Source organism: Phyllostomus discolor, chromosome X (assembly GCF_004126475.2).
Source record: "Phyllostomus discolor isolate MPI-MPIP mPhyDis1 chromosome X, mPhyDis1.pri.v3, whole genome shotgun sequence".
NCBI lineage: Eukaryota > Metazoa > Chordata > Mammalia > Chiroptera > Phyllostomidae > Phyllostomus > Phyllostomus discolor.
The window spans coordinates 17,683,699-17,697,274 of record NC_050198.1 but is presented as its reverse complement, the minus strand read 5'-3'; the positions used below and the strand labels follow the sequence as shown (position 1 = coordinate 17,697,274).

The 13,576-nt window shown below is 38.0% G+C and overlaps 1 protein-coding gene across 3 annotated transcripts in view; it reads left to right on the top strand.

The window, feature by feature from the left end:
* Positions 1-13,576, top strand: part of DMD (dystrophin) — a 1,951,120-nt gene that overhangs the window by 743,079 nt on the left and 1,194,465 nt on the right. For 2 of the 3 annotated variants that reach the window (XM_036016635.1, XM_036016634.1), the window contains exons 1-2: positions 9,076-9,300; positions 9,394-9,555. In XM_036016635.1, coding sequence (XP_035872528.1) covers positions 9,262-9,300; positions 9,394-9,555 — 201 coding nt within the window. In that variant the 5' untranslated portion in view covers positions 9,076-9,261. Of the gene's footprint in view, positions 1-9,075; positions 9,301-9,393; positions 9,556-13,576 lie in introns of those variants that run through there. The other variant, XM_036016633.1, reaches the window with a different exon arrangement.

Below are 13,576 nucleotides of genomic sequence, written 5' to 3'. Positions count from 1 at the left end.
AAAAAAAAAAAGGATGAAACTGAGGCTGTAGAGGTAATACTGGAACTATGAGCAGTGACCCATGCAGTACCCTGCAGTTAAAAGCTAATACCAGCAACCCAGATTTTGCACAAATTAAGCCATTTGGTTGAAGCAAAATATGAACCTCAGGCTCAAACAAACTTGAGGAGCTGAAGTAAAATTCTACATATGATGGCCAGGGAAGAGGCAATATATCTGCAGAGGGCAGCAGTATAAAACTGTGTCCATCTGTCTCCTGGCTCTGAGTATAAAAGTAATAGTAAAAATAATTATAGTCATCTCTTCTGAAAATTTGTAAGTATAGGCTTATTTTGGGGCGCATCTCTATTTGAGTGTATTACCAATAAGGGCAAGGAATCCCCTAGATAAGAGATGAAGTTATAGTATATGCGAGCTGGTAGCACTCTAGCACTAGAAAAATGCAGTGCAAATTTAGAAAGCAAAATCCCCTCAGTATTCACACAGATTAAATTCAGTCAAATTTGAACTCGCGATAAAGGAATCTGCACAAGCAGAAGAAGACAAGCTGTCATGAAGTGGAGGTACCATGTACAACGCTTAGCAGTTTAGACCAACTCGTCTACCACTTCAGGTACTAAAATTGCTAGTTGACTTAGTGTAAAATAAATAGGTAAACTATTGAAGAAGTAAAAGATCCTGAAAATTGAATAAAGAATAATGAATAAAATACTAAACATTGGTGAGGGAGATTGGACAAAGATCCAAGTAAAACTACCAAAATTATCAATCTAAAAATTAAAACAGTGGATGTTTGATGTATATTAAATATTTGAAGAAAACCGAGTTAAGAGAAAATTGAAATACAATGTGCTACCAGAAGCTAAGAAGGAAGGTGAAAAAAGCTGAGTGGGAAGGCAAAAGATATCAGGGTAGATTATGAATGTTTAATTTATGTCTAATGGGAGGTCATGAAGAAGAGAATAAAGAACATGGTTCAGGAGGAATACATGAAGGATACTGAAAAGAAATTTCCAGAGCCAATTGCAGAATTCAGTTAACCAGGAAGCACAGTATGTAACATGAACAATAAATAAATAGAAATCTGTTCTTAGACATATCATAGTGAAACTGCAGAATTCCAAAGACAAAGATAAATCAGCAACCAGAGAGGTGAGACAGATAACCTATGAAGGAATGAATGAAATTTAGACTGACATTAGAGTTCTTAACTACCACACACAAATCAGAAAGAAAAAAGGAGGGGAAGTATATTCAGGCTGTTGAGAAAAACATTGCTATCGGCCTAGAATTCAAGACCTAGCAAAATTACTTACTAAGAACAGTGGGAAGTTTAGATGCTTTCAGAGAAAGGGAAACTGGGATTTTACCCCAGCAGACCCTTTCTAAAAGAAAGGAAGTCATTCCAAAAAGAAAGAAGGTCTGCGAGGCCCTCCCTGATAAGAACAGAACTGCCATGGCTGGTGTGGCTCAGTGAACTGAGCACTGGCATGCAAACCACAGGATTGCCGGTTCAATTCCCAGTCAGGGCACGTGCCTTGGTTTCAGGCCAGGTCTCCAGTAGGGGGCGCATGAGAGGCAACCACACATTGATGTTTCTCTCCCTCTCTTTCTCCCTTCCTTCCCCTCTGTCTCAAAATAAAATAAATAAAATCTTAACAAAAAAAAGAGAACAGATCCAAGAGAGATGATTCTTTCAGCCCTTTGAGGATCCAGCAAGAAGGGAGCCATTTGCAAACCAGACACCAAATCTGTGCACCCCTTGATCTTGGACATTTCAGCCTCCAGAACTGTGCAAAAGAAATGTGTGCTGTATCAGCCACTTACTATTTGGTATTCTGTTATGGCATCCCAAGCTGATTCAGAGAGGCTGAAGAATATAAGACTTTTTTTTTTTTTACCAAAATTGGACAAAAGTCATACAAGAGGGTAAGTCCCAAGACAATTTTACTCACAAACATATAAGGAAAAATTCTAAAGACAAATTTTGGCAAACTGGATTCAGTTGTATATAGAATGATTTTTAAACTTGAACACTGTCTTTTCTTCTACACCCACTCCTTTTGTTCTTTTATGGAGTGTCATTCCTTTAAGTATCCTTTACACGCTAATGATTCTCAAAATATCAGTACCATTTCTAGTACAGACCAGAGGAAGAGCCAATTTCACAATGCTAAACCTGGATCTGTTCAGTAATTTGAAGAGAAAAACTGAGAGTCCCTGATGCCCAGCAGCTAGTAAGTAAGCAAACAAGCAATATTTTATTACATAATTGGATAAAAACAAAGGTTCATGCAACATGCTAAGAAGTCAAAGTGCACCCTTTGCACACTTACCATTCCATAGGATTTCTGTCGTTCTTGCACTCTCCCTGAGGGGGTCCGTGGCAGAGACACCTGAGGCCAATCTCTACATGAGACTTGCACCCACTTGGTTCTCCACAATCACATCTCAGACATCAAAATTCTCTTTTCCTCTTCCGCCCCTCTTCGCCCCCTACTGAAAACCAAATGAAGTAAAACAATAACACCCTCATAAAAGAAGAAACAAATAAAATCTCTTACATTTCTACTTCTGGACCCAACAGCTATTGGAAGAAAGTGTTTTTTGTTTTTTTTTTTTATGGTCTTATGCTCTTGCGGTGTTGCGAATTAATGGTCTCTGAACTATTTCTTTATGTAAGTAAACGTTTTTGGTAATCTCTGCATATACCTTTTTAAATGTTTTTTTTTTAAGATTTTATTTATTTATTTTTAGAGAGGGAAGGGAGGGAGATAGAGAGAGAGAGAGAGAGAGAGAGAGAAACATCAATGTGCGGTTGCTGGGGGTCGTGGCCTGCAACCCAGGCATGTACCCTGGCTGGGAATTGAACCTGCGACACTTTGGTTCGCAGCCCATGCTCAATCCACTGAGCTACACCAGCCAGGGCCTGCATATACCTTTTTAATCTGTGGAGTGTGTGACTGAGGAGGGAGCAGCATTTCACTGTAGGATGGGAAATTTTGGACAGAAGCACCCTTCTGGTACTCTTTAACTTAAACGATGCAGATTTTCTTTTTCTTTCTTTCTTCTGCTAAAAAAAAAAAAAACATTTTATTCTTGCATTCTACTCAATTTTTTTCTGGTTTGGTGGCAGTCTTCCTGTAAATGATAGTATGATTATAGTTTAATGCTTCAATATATTATGTGCTTAAATAAGTGTTTACTGCTGGCTAGAAAGCTTAACTGTGAGGGGACTGTATCTTTATCATAATTTTCTCATGCCCTGGCTGGTGTGGCTCAGTGGATTGAGTGCTGGCCTGCGAACCAAAGGGTCGCTGGTTCAATTCCCAGTCAGGGCACATGCCTGGGTTGTAGGCCGGGTTCCCAGTTGTGGGTGTATGTGAGGCAACCACACATTGATGTCTCCCTTTCTTTCTTCTTCCCTTCCCTTCCCTTCCCCCTCCCTTCCCCTCTGTCTAAAAATAAATAAATAAATAAATAAATAAATCTTTAAAAGAAGTTTAAAAAATAATTCTTTCAGAAAGTCCTATTTTAATAGTGAAAGTTACCACATTCCTAATGAGCTTACCTATCACCACTTCAATGAGACAAAAATTATTAAAATTAATAAATACAGTTACAATGTATAGTTCCATTAATGAATGATGATCTGTAAAAAGTTATTGGGATAATTTGTCTAAATGTTTCTCTGTTTTTAAGCCTGCATTGTATTTTAAATACATTTATGAGGGGGTCCCCCAAAACTCAAATTTATTTATAAAAATTGTATATTTATTCTTACATGTTAAAACATTATTTACCTTCAAAGTACTCTCCTTTTGATGCAATAGGCCTATTGAGACTTCTTTCTACTTCTCAAAAATTTTTGAACTCATCAATTTTGATGTCTTTTCATGCTTCTGCCAAATTTTGTTTCACCTCTTCCACATTGGCAAAACATTTCTCTTTGAGGGCTTTTTTCATCCATGGATACAGAAAGTAAGTTGCTGGGGGTGAGATCAGGTGAATTGGGAGGGTGGGGCACAGGGTCATGCCATTTTTGGTCAGAAACTGGTGGGCACTCAGCCTCGTGTGGGCAGGTGCATTTGTAAATCACCCATCGCGAAATGGGCACACGTACTGAAAGAGTCTTCAGAAAAATTCACTGAAGCTGAACACAGCTTCTCATACAATACCAGCTGGTACCCTGAAGCAGATGGGTTCCTAGAATAGTCACCTAGCAGGGGAAGCCTGTACTGCATGGGGCCCACCCTCCAGAAGGTAATTATGGATTTTTTGGGTCCCCCTTTATACTTGAGTTCAAATTTTCAGTTTTTATTTCACATGAAAAATGTATTCTCTCAGAACAAATAAAAATATTCTTTCACAGTTTCTTAGGCATGCTGCACTCTGACTTACATGTTTGTAATATTGAGGTACATGAGTTAATAATTTATTTAAAATACAAGAATATGACAGACAATTCACTGTGAAGACAACTTTCCATTGCCAACAAAAATCATTAAACTTTTAATTTTATATTGCAGAGTACTTGAGGAAGTGATGTCTTTTCATGTATATTGATTTTTTTAACTTAATTTTCTTTCAGTTTTTTTTTTTTGGAAAACCAAGTTTAAATTTTTGTCATTATGTGTTTTCTTGGTAACTATTACTAGGATTGCATTTTCTACATTGAAATTTTATCGTTGGTCTCCAGTCTTTTAATGTCTTTCTAACTCTCCTCACATTTGCTGTTTCTATCTAGCTGTATGATTCCTCTTATTACTGAGCAGATTAGCTAAATGCATGAAATAACACTTTAAAGCAACAGTTGATCAGTGCTCTGGGACGACAACAAAATTTTAATTATGGTTCAGGATTTCTTACTAACTTCATTCAATGGGGGCACAGGTCAAGTGGGCAGAGAGTCCCAGGAAATCCAGAGGCCTAGCATCCCATCCGAGTCTGTCTAATAACATGCTTGGAAATAGAAGGCAGCTTATGCCATGACTAATTCAAAGAATTCTGCACGCTTAGATTGACATTGGGTCTTTTCACTCACTGAGATAATCAAAGAATCTGTGTAAACCAGTCTCTTTTGTTGACCACCAGGCCGGGCAAAGAGCCAACCCACCTAAGGTCAACTCCGCCGTCATCTCTTAGGCCATTTCATTCCTTTCAACCCACAGAAATCTCATGGATGGAAAAGATGGATTTCTAAAACTAATTCTGAGACCAGATCAGTTCTTCAGCATTTTGCCATATTATATCCTATTCAATTGTATTAAAATTCTACAGATGTGCACAAAAGGGGAGACTGTTTTTGCCTTTAGCCAGATACAGGACCAAATTTAAACAGTGCCTGAGTAGCCAATGTCTGCATACTGTGATTGGAAGGTCTCTCCAGCCACCTGTCACAATGGTAAAATTTTATTATGAAACATCCATTTCTCTGGAGAAACTCTCGGTAGGCTTTAGGCATTTTCTTCTACAATACAGAGAGCTCTGATTATAGCCGTGAGCAGTGTTATCTGAGTTAGTATGTGATGTAACTTCTAGTTGAAGTTTTGACAGAAAAAATAGGAAACTGTATTTGATTTAGAGTACAGGGCAATGCCTTGGTCACCAATTTGGGCAGAATATTGTAATAGAAATAGTTTGTTCCAAATAATGCTCCATCCTATTCTGATAACTGTAATACTTAAAAAAAAAATTCCAAGAAGGTCTGTTATATATCTCTGAGTAGTGGTGATCTTTTTTTATTCCCCTGCCAATTTCTCGTGCGCTTATTTTTTGTGTTTGACTACTTCCACCCTTCTTTGTTTTCTCATTAAAAAGCCTTGTTATACTACTCATCCAGTCATAAAAGTATTGGCCTTTATTCTGGGACTTGGTGTCAAGGAATGAAAAAGACAGCTATAGTCTCTGTCTTCATTAGAACTTACAGGCTAAAAGAGAGAAAGACAATTGATGGAAAATTGCAATACGGTATGATACGTGCTAAGACAGAAATACAAGGTGCATGAAGGCGCGTAGGGTGTCAGGGACAGCCACCTGGGTTGGGGGGAGATGTCCGCATTTCCAAGGTAAGCCTCAGAGGATAAATGTATATTAGCTAAGAAAAAAAGTTGGGGGTGGGATTGTTCTAGGAAAGCAGAACCACATGTTTAAATAAAGGCCAACTATCAAGAGGGCTGTAATATGTACTGGGAAACGAAAAAGGAAATTTCTGTAGAGCTAGTGCAAGGAATAGGAGATGCCAGCAGGGACTCTGAAGGGATTTGAAAGCCATTTTACGGGTATGGCTTTTATACTAAAGAAAAAAACACACACTAGAAGATTTTCAGCAGAGAGCCATAATTTCCTTTCAGAAGGAACACGCCGTAGCTGCTTTGCAGATGGGCAATGACAGTGTGGGATGCTGGCCAAGAGGCGTATCAGATTGGAGGCAAGATATGGTGATGGCTTTAACCAGAGTGAAGACAGTGGGGAGAGGCAGAAAGGAAGGATGCAAGAAGTATTAGGAGGCAGAAGAAAGAACTGGTGATTTATTGACTGATTAATTGGAAAGTGGTGACGGCTAGGATAGAGGAGGAGGAAATATCTAGAGTTATGTCTACTAGAGGCAACAATTAATTATAAATCACTGAAATAGGCAAAATGCAGGGAAAGGACAAAGCCAAGGTAGGGAAGTGGCAAAGAAATCAGAAGGGGGGCACAATGGGACCGTATTTAGATGAGTTGTGAAGTTTTGGGTGGCTGTGGGACATCCTAGTGGAGAAGTCGAGCAGGGCAATCGATGTGCACGTTTGGAGGGCAAGGGGGAAATCTGGCCTGGAGATGCAGAGTTGAGAGTTGTCGGCTTATGAGGTGTCATTGAAACTAAGGGAATGGGTAGCATGCAAAGAAGGGAAAGCCTAGGCAACATGCTGGGCTTTATGGGACGGGTAGAAACACTGGGAATGCCCTCTGCGCTCAGGCAGCATCACAAGACTTCTGCTCCTTTTGCCTTTGGCCCAGACGCCTTTAGCCTAGTTCATATTTGAGTAACACTGTGTTCCATGTAGGCTTTATTAAAAAAGAATGACATTGCCAACATCTCTTAAGAGCCAGCATTTCTATTCTTGATGTAATTTCTAATGTTTTTTACTTGAGGTAGCATTGGTTTATAGCATTATATAAGTTTCAGGTGTGCAGCATTATAATTGGACATCTATATATACTACAATTTGCTCACCACCAAAAGCCTAGTTTCCAACCGTGACCATACGATTAACCCCCTTTACCCACTTCACCCTTTGTCCTCTCATAACCACCAGTCTGTGGTCTGCCTCTGTGAGTTTTTTGTTGTTTTGTTTGTCCATCTGTCTGTTTCTGTTTTTGTTTTTTATATCCCACATATAAGTGAAATCATACGGTATTTCTCATTTTTCATGTGAGTTGTTTTACACGCCATAATACCATGTGTTGCAAATAGTGGGACTTCACAGTTTTTGTGGCTGAGGATACCTAACCACATCTTTATCCATTCATTCATCAATGGACACATATATTGTTTCCATATTTTGGCTACTGTAAATAGTCCTGCAGTGAACATAAGTATACATCTATCTTTCTGAGTTGGTGTTTTTATATTCTTCAGATATATACCCGGAAATGGAATTTCTGGATCATGTGGTAGTTGTGTTTTTTACTAGAGGAATCTCCATCCTGTTTTCCATAGTGCCTGTACAATGTACATTCCCACCAGCCGTGTACAAGGGTTCCTTTTTCCCCATATCCACACCAGTACTGTTCTTATCTTTTCGGATAATTGCCATTCTAACAGGTGTCGTTTTGATTTGCATTTCCCCGTAATTAGTGATATTGAACACCTTTTCATGTGCCTGTTGGCCAGCTGTATGTCTTCTTTGGAAAAGTATCTATTCAGATTTCCTGCTCATTTTTTAATCATTTCTTTTTGTTGTTGTCATTGAGATGTATGAGTTCTTTATAGACAGGTGTCCGGCACAAATAATGCCCTTTTTATTATAAAATCAGAAGCATGCCATTCTGAAACATAACAGTATCACGCTCAAGCACGCCATATGACATTTCAGGTGAAATGTTCTACATCCTTATTATTATCCTACCAACCACACTCAAGCAGGCGCTACTTCTGCTGGACCCTGTACTTTTGGACATTAACCCCTTACCAGCTGTATGATTTGCGTGTGTCTTTTCTCATTCGGTAGGTTGCCTTTTCATTCTGTTGCTGTTTTCCTTTGCTGTGCAGAAGATTTTTAATTAGTTGTAGTCCCATTTGTTTATTTTTCTCTCATTTCCCTTGTTGTTGGAGTTGAATCCACAGAACATCACTGAGACTAACAAGGGGCTTACTCCCTGTTTTCTTCTTAAGTATTTTATGGTGTCAGGTTCACATTCAAGTTTTTAATCCATTTTGAGTAAATGCTGGCATATGGTCTAATAGTCTCTATGGAACATAAAAAGCAGGATCATTTTTCAAACCCCAGTCATGGTCTGTGGGAAGGATAGTTCCCTTGTACCAGGTAATCATGACTATATATTTTATAATAAGAAGCAATACTTTGATAGGATGCATTATTAAAGGAATTCTCCCACAGTTGCCTGTCCCTGTCCTTAATCTCATGCCTACTTTTTAAAAGGTGAACATATCCTTGAAGGGAGACTCTGATCTGTTCAGCATGCTATTTATAATTGAAAAGTGTTAAATTATTCTAATCATACTTATAATAACAATCAAGATTAATTGCAGCTATATTAGGATTACTTATTATTTGTTCTACTTCAGCAGTAACACAAATCCAATTGTACAAGCAATTTCCATAATCCAACTTGTGAAAAAAAGTAGGGGGAAAAAAAAGACCATGCAAAACCAGTTGAAATAGTATGCAGAATAAATCTTGAACCAGATGGTTATCTAACATTCCCTTTTTGAAAAGGAGCTGATTCTGAACAGATTGTATATGGGTCTCACTGGTGGAAGTGGATTATCTATCTTGAATTGGATTGTGATGACGATGACCCTATTCTAAGTAAACCAAATCTCTTCAACTACATAATGAGATCAGCAGGAACATTCAGCCTGAGAACGACAGATTGCAATGACTGAGATGATTTCACTAATGTTTTTTTCCAGCCTCGTTCCTCGATGGACATAATCCTGTGCTTTCGTCCTGAAAGGACTCCCGATCCTGTAGCTCTGTGTGCTGTCCCTTTTTCCTTGTTCTCTATTTGTAGCTTTAGAAGGAGAGCTGAATGAGTGGCAGGAAGCTGCGAAATCTGTCTTACAAAAAGGTGATGGTGGAAGAATCTATATTTCCTTGGCAGCACGACTGCAGGAAAATAGCGAGTAAACACTGAACCGCTTCCTCCTTATTCCCTCTTTAGGCCGTGAGAAGGCAAAAGTTGCTTGAACAGAGTATCCAGTCTGCCCAGGAGACTGAAAAATCCTTGCACTCCATTCAGGAGTCCCTCTCCTCCATCGACAAGCAGTTGACAGCCTATATCACCGACAAAGTGGACGCGTCTCAAATGCCTCAGGAAGCCCAGGCAAGTTGACAGGGAGTGTGCTTCTGTTCTTTGGGTTTTTATCTTCGGAACAAGTTACTGCTGAATGTTGAGCTTAAATTGTATTCAGTTAGCTGTGCAGAGGGTTACTCGATGGAGTGATTTCACTACGTGGAGGAAAGAGAGAAAAGGAGCTCTAGATTAGAACTAAGATTTATTTTTGAAAGTATGTAGTAGAGGAATCTGACATAGAGCCGCCTAAAAGAGAGGGGCACTAAAACACTGAAGGATTCTCTTCACCCGTATTTTCGAACTAGTATGCTTAAGACATGGAAAACCAGAGGAATTCAAATTCTAAAGAAAATATTTCTGGTGATCCTATTCAAAATGCAGCATCAAACATTTTACCAGCAACTCATCTTTGTTATATCAGAATCACAAGTGATATATAATCTCCATATTATACATTTAATGAGTTGCAAGTAGTTAACAAAAAGAACTTAAGAGATGCACATTTGCATTTCATTACTAATCATACTATATTTACTTGCACTCGCACACATTCAGTTTCTTCAATTGAATTATGAAATGTGTTTAAAAGTTTTGCTACAATGAGAGTTAAAACAGTAATGAAAATAAATCTATGTCGACTGTATACTAAGTAAATTTAGCCTGTGTCTAAACTAACTTGCACCTTGGGAAGTATTTTAAAAATTCTGTACTTCTATTTTAAATAACATGTAAATGTACATAAAGTATCATAGGTATTATTTATTTAAATGTCTTTAGGACTTTCTGATAGCAAGGTACTTGATCTGCTTTTCAAATCATGTGTGCACATGCATGTTATGAGCTCTCTAACCAAGGATAACTCAGACCAATATACTCTGATGTGAGGGGCATTCGAAGGTTATCTCCCCATCCCATATCGGGTAAAGGTTGAGTAAAATATTGGATTTATAGCTAATGGTTACAATGCAATTGCAGTGTAGTGAATCCCAGTTAAATTGGTACCCAGAACATTGCTGCACACGAGAGCATAGGTTGCTTTTCCATACTGTCTAAGTCTGACCAAGAAAATCCCTGAGATTATGGGGCAGAGCACAGAAAATTCTGATGGACTTAACAAGTCCAGAGCAGAAGGTTTCTTCACTGACCATTGCAATCGACAATGAAGTAAGTGAGGTTGAGGGCAATTCCTAATGACAGAACCCTCGCGAGAGTTTTTCACTGGGATCGCACATGTGAACACCCTAGTCAATAGGAGATAATAGGAAGCACATGTGAGAGTTCAAACCTCCTCAGTAGAGGCAGGTCTTCAAACTCACAGAAAGACCAGTCAAGTTTTCTAGCATTGACTCTTCCTAAGACTTTCCCAAGTTGAGTTACATAGAGCGTTTTATAGGAAAAAAGCGTGATAGGGATGAGAACTTGTGACTGCTAAGAACTACATAACTATAAAGTAAAGGCAAAGTAGAACTGCTTATTTTTTAACTTTAATCAAACATTCCTCCAAATTCATGTATTTTTCACAGTTATCAAGCATTCACTTTTGAAATAGAGTTGAAGAAAACTCTGTAGAGTATAAATAATAAATATTAACATTACAAGCCTGTTATAAAATATTTAGAGTTACTTTTTGAGTCTGGAAGAGTAAAACTATGAGTAACAAATCTGAGATAGGCAAAACCTGTTATTGTTTGAGAAAAAGAAATGAGAGCTTTTAGGGGAAAAAAATCTTTAGTTGAAAAGATTGTGACGTGGGACCTTGAATGTTTTCTTTCACTTAGATATGCACATAGGATTCTATAAACATGAACATAACCTACTAATTACTTTATGATAACATAATATAAACGTTGTATTTGTTTTTTTAAAATAAAAAGGCTATAGTAAAAGTATTAACTGTAGAAGTCCAAAATACTTGCCAATAAAGACACACCGGTAAGTTAACAAATTTCCAATCTACTTGAAGAAAGAGATCAAGTATGAACAAGCGCGAATCCATTTTTTGTGCATTTCTGGTTGCACCTGTGTTTTTTAGATAATTCTTGATTTTGAATTCCCCAAATAGTAGCATGTAATGTTGGAAAATGCAAAGCCCCTGAAAGCTATTGAAACATTCTTCTCCATGATTTTATTTTAAGATGACAGCAACTGAATTGTTATCTGGAACAGCCTTATCAAGTACTCAGATTTACTTCAAGGATTGAATTTCCTGAAGTCAATTTGAAATACCCTTGAAAGAAACAAATAGAGAGTAAAGAGGTTTTCCGGATAAAAAGAACTTAAGCATGGTGTGTCAGATAAAGAACCTACAAAGAATTCCACCAGAATGGCATCTTTCTAAATATAAATAATGCAGGGTAATTGTAATGCTTTGCATTATTTAAAAAAACAACGTGTTTCTTTAAATTTTCATAAAAACACATTGCCCGTTAAAAGATTAGCTTTCCCTCTTCACAAATGTAATACTTGTTTTAGTATATCCCTGAGAAGCAGGACAGAATGAATGGCATTACCGTATTTGGTCACCTTAACACAGATGTGCTCGGATTTCCTGTCACAAACGGGCCACATAGATTTGTGGAGGTCTGACTCCACCATGTGGTGTACTGGCAATTTTGCTTCTCAATTTATATTTGTTAATAGAGCCTTCTTTTTCTGCCTTTTGAGCTTCTCAAGTGTAAAAAAATTCTCAGTATTAAGGAAATGCATGCATGGTGTATAACTTTGTGACAGGTATACTCTTATTATATATAAAAGAAGTTGTATTTCAAGATACTTTCTTGCATATCATTTTCATTTTTCAACTCGAGGGCAGGAATGAGCTGTCCAGCTGCCCCAGGATGTTGATTGATCAGTTACCTGTTGTGATTAGAGAACTGGGTCTTTTGATTCTAAATTGGATTAAAAATACTTCATTTTTTTATTTAGCGATATGAGCTCACAGGAGTAAAGCTTAACTTTTTAGACAATAAAACTGCATACTGCAAGGGCATGAGAACATGTGTTCAAACAGACTATTTCTTTTTCTTTTTTAGATTTTATTATTTTTAGAGAGTGGGGAAGGGAGGGAGAAAGAGAGGGAGAGAAACATTGATCAGTGGCCCCTCGCATCCTCCCAACTGGGGACCTGGCTGCAACCCAGGCATGTTCCCTGAGCAGGAATTGAAGTGGTGACCTTTTGGCTTGCAGGATGACTCTCAGCCCACTGAGCTCCACCAGTCAGGGCAGAGTATTTTATTTCAAAAAATACTTAAACCAGAATCTTAGATGATGTGACTGCAGCACCAACTGCTCATGCCAGCCCATGTAAAGAGATTTTTTTTTATTAAAGTACAAAATTAAGATGATATCTTATTGATCTAAATAGCAGAAAGTAAATGGGGAAAACTCTTCTAATATAGAAATCTATCTTCTAGATATTGAAATCACAAACTTAAGGGCTATTTAAAAAATGGTACGATTAAAATATAAAACCTATGAGTGTGTCTTTGAAATGATTTTACAGAATAAAATTATCAAATCATGTAACTGCAGAGAAACACATGGCATGAATGTAGTTGTTTATTCCCTAATTTTCCTGAAGAACATACGAAAATGCAGATTTAATTTTAGTACCTGTGGTCTATATAAACAAGTTAAGTACCTAGGGCATAGCCCAGGCCAATCACGTGAAAGTCTCTGGGTAGACTCAGTCATCAGAATTTTCAGAACCTCCCCGCAGTTATTCTACTGTGTAGCCAAGGTTGAGAGCAACTCTGGAGGATACGTTACTGGTCATGGCTGCATTTCTCCAGCACTTGATTCACAACACAGTTCTCACTACTCCTTGATAAAGATTTCCAACTATAACTGTGTCAAGGTTCCAATGGGGGGGAGTCAGGGTGGAAATCTAACCACTGGTCACTTTCTCTCCTTTTTAATTGTCCCATTACTCTTAGGAGAAATGGGTAAATGTAGAAAACATAGCCGAGAACTCCTGCATGAACATATTACCGTATTTTTCAGACTGTAAGATGCACCTTCCCACCCATCCCCAAATTTGGGAGGAATAATG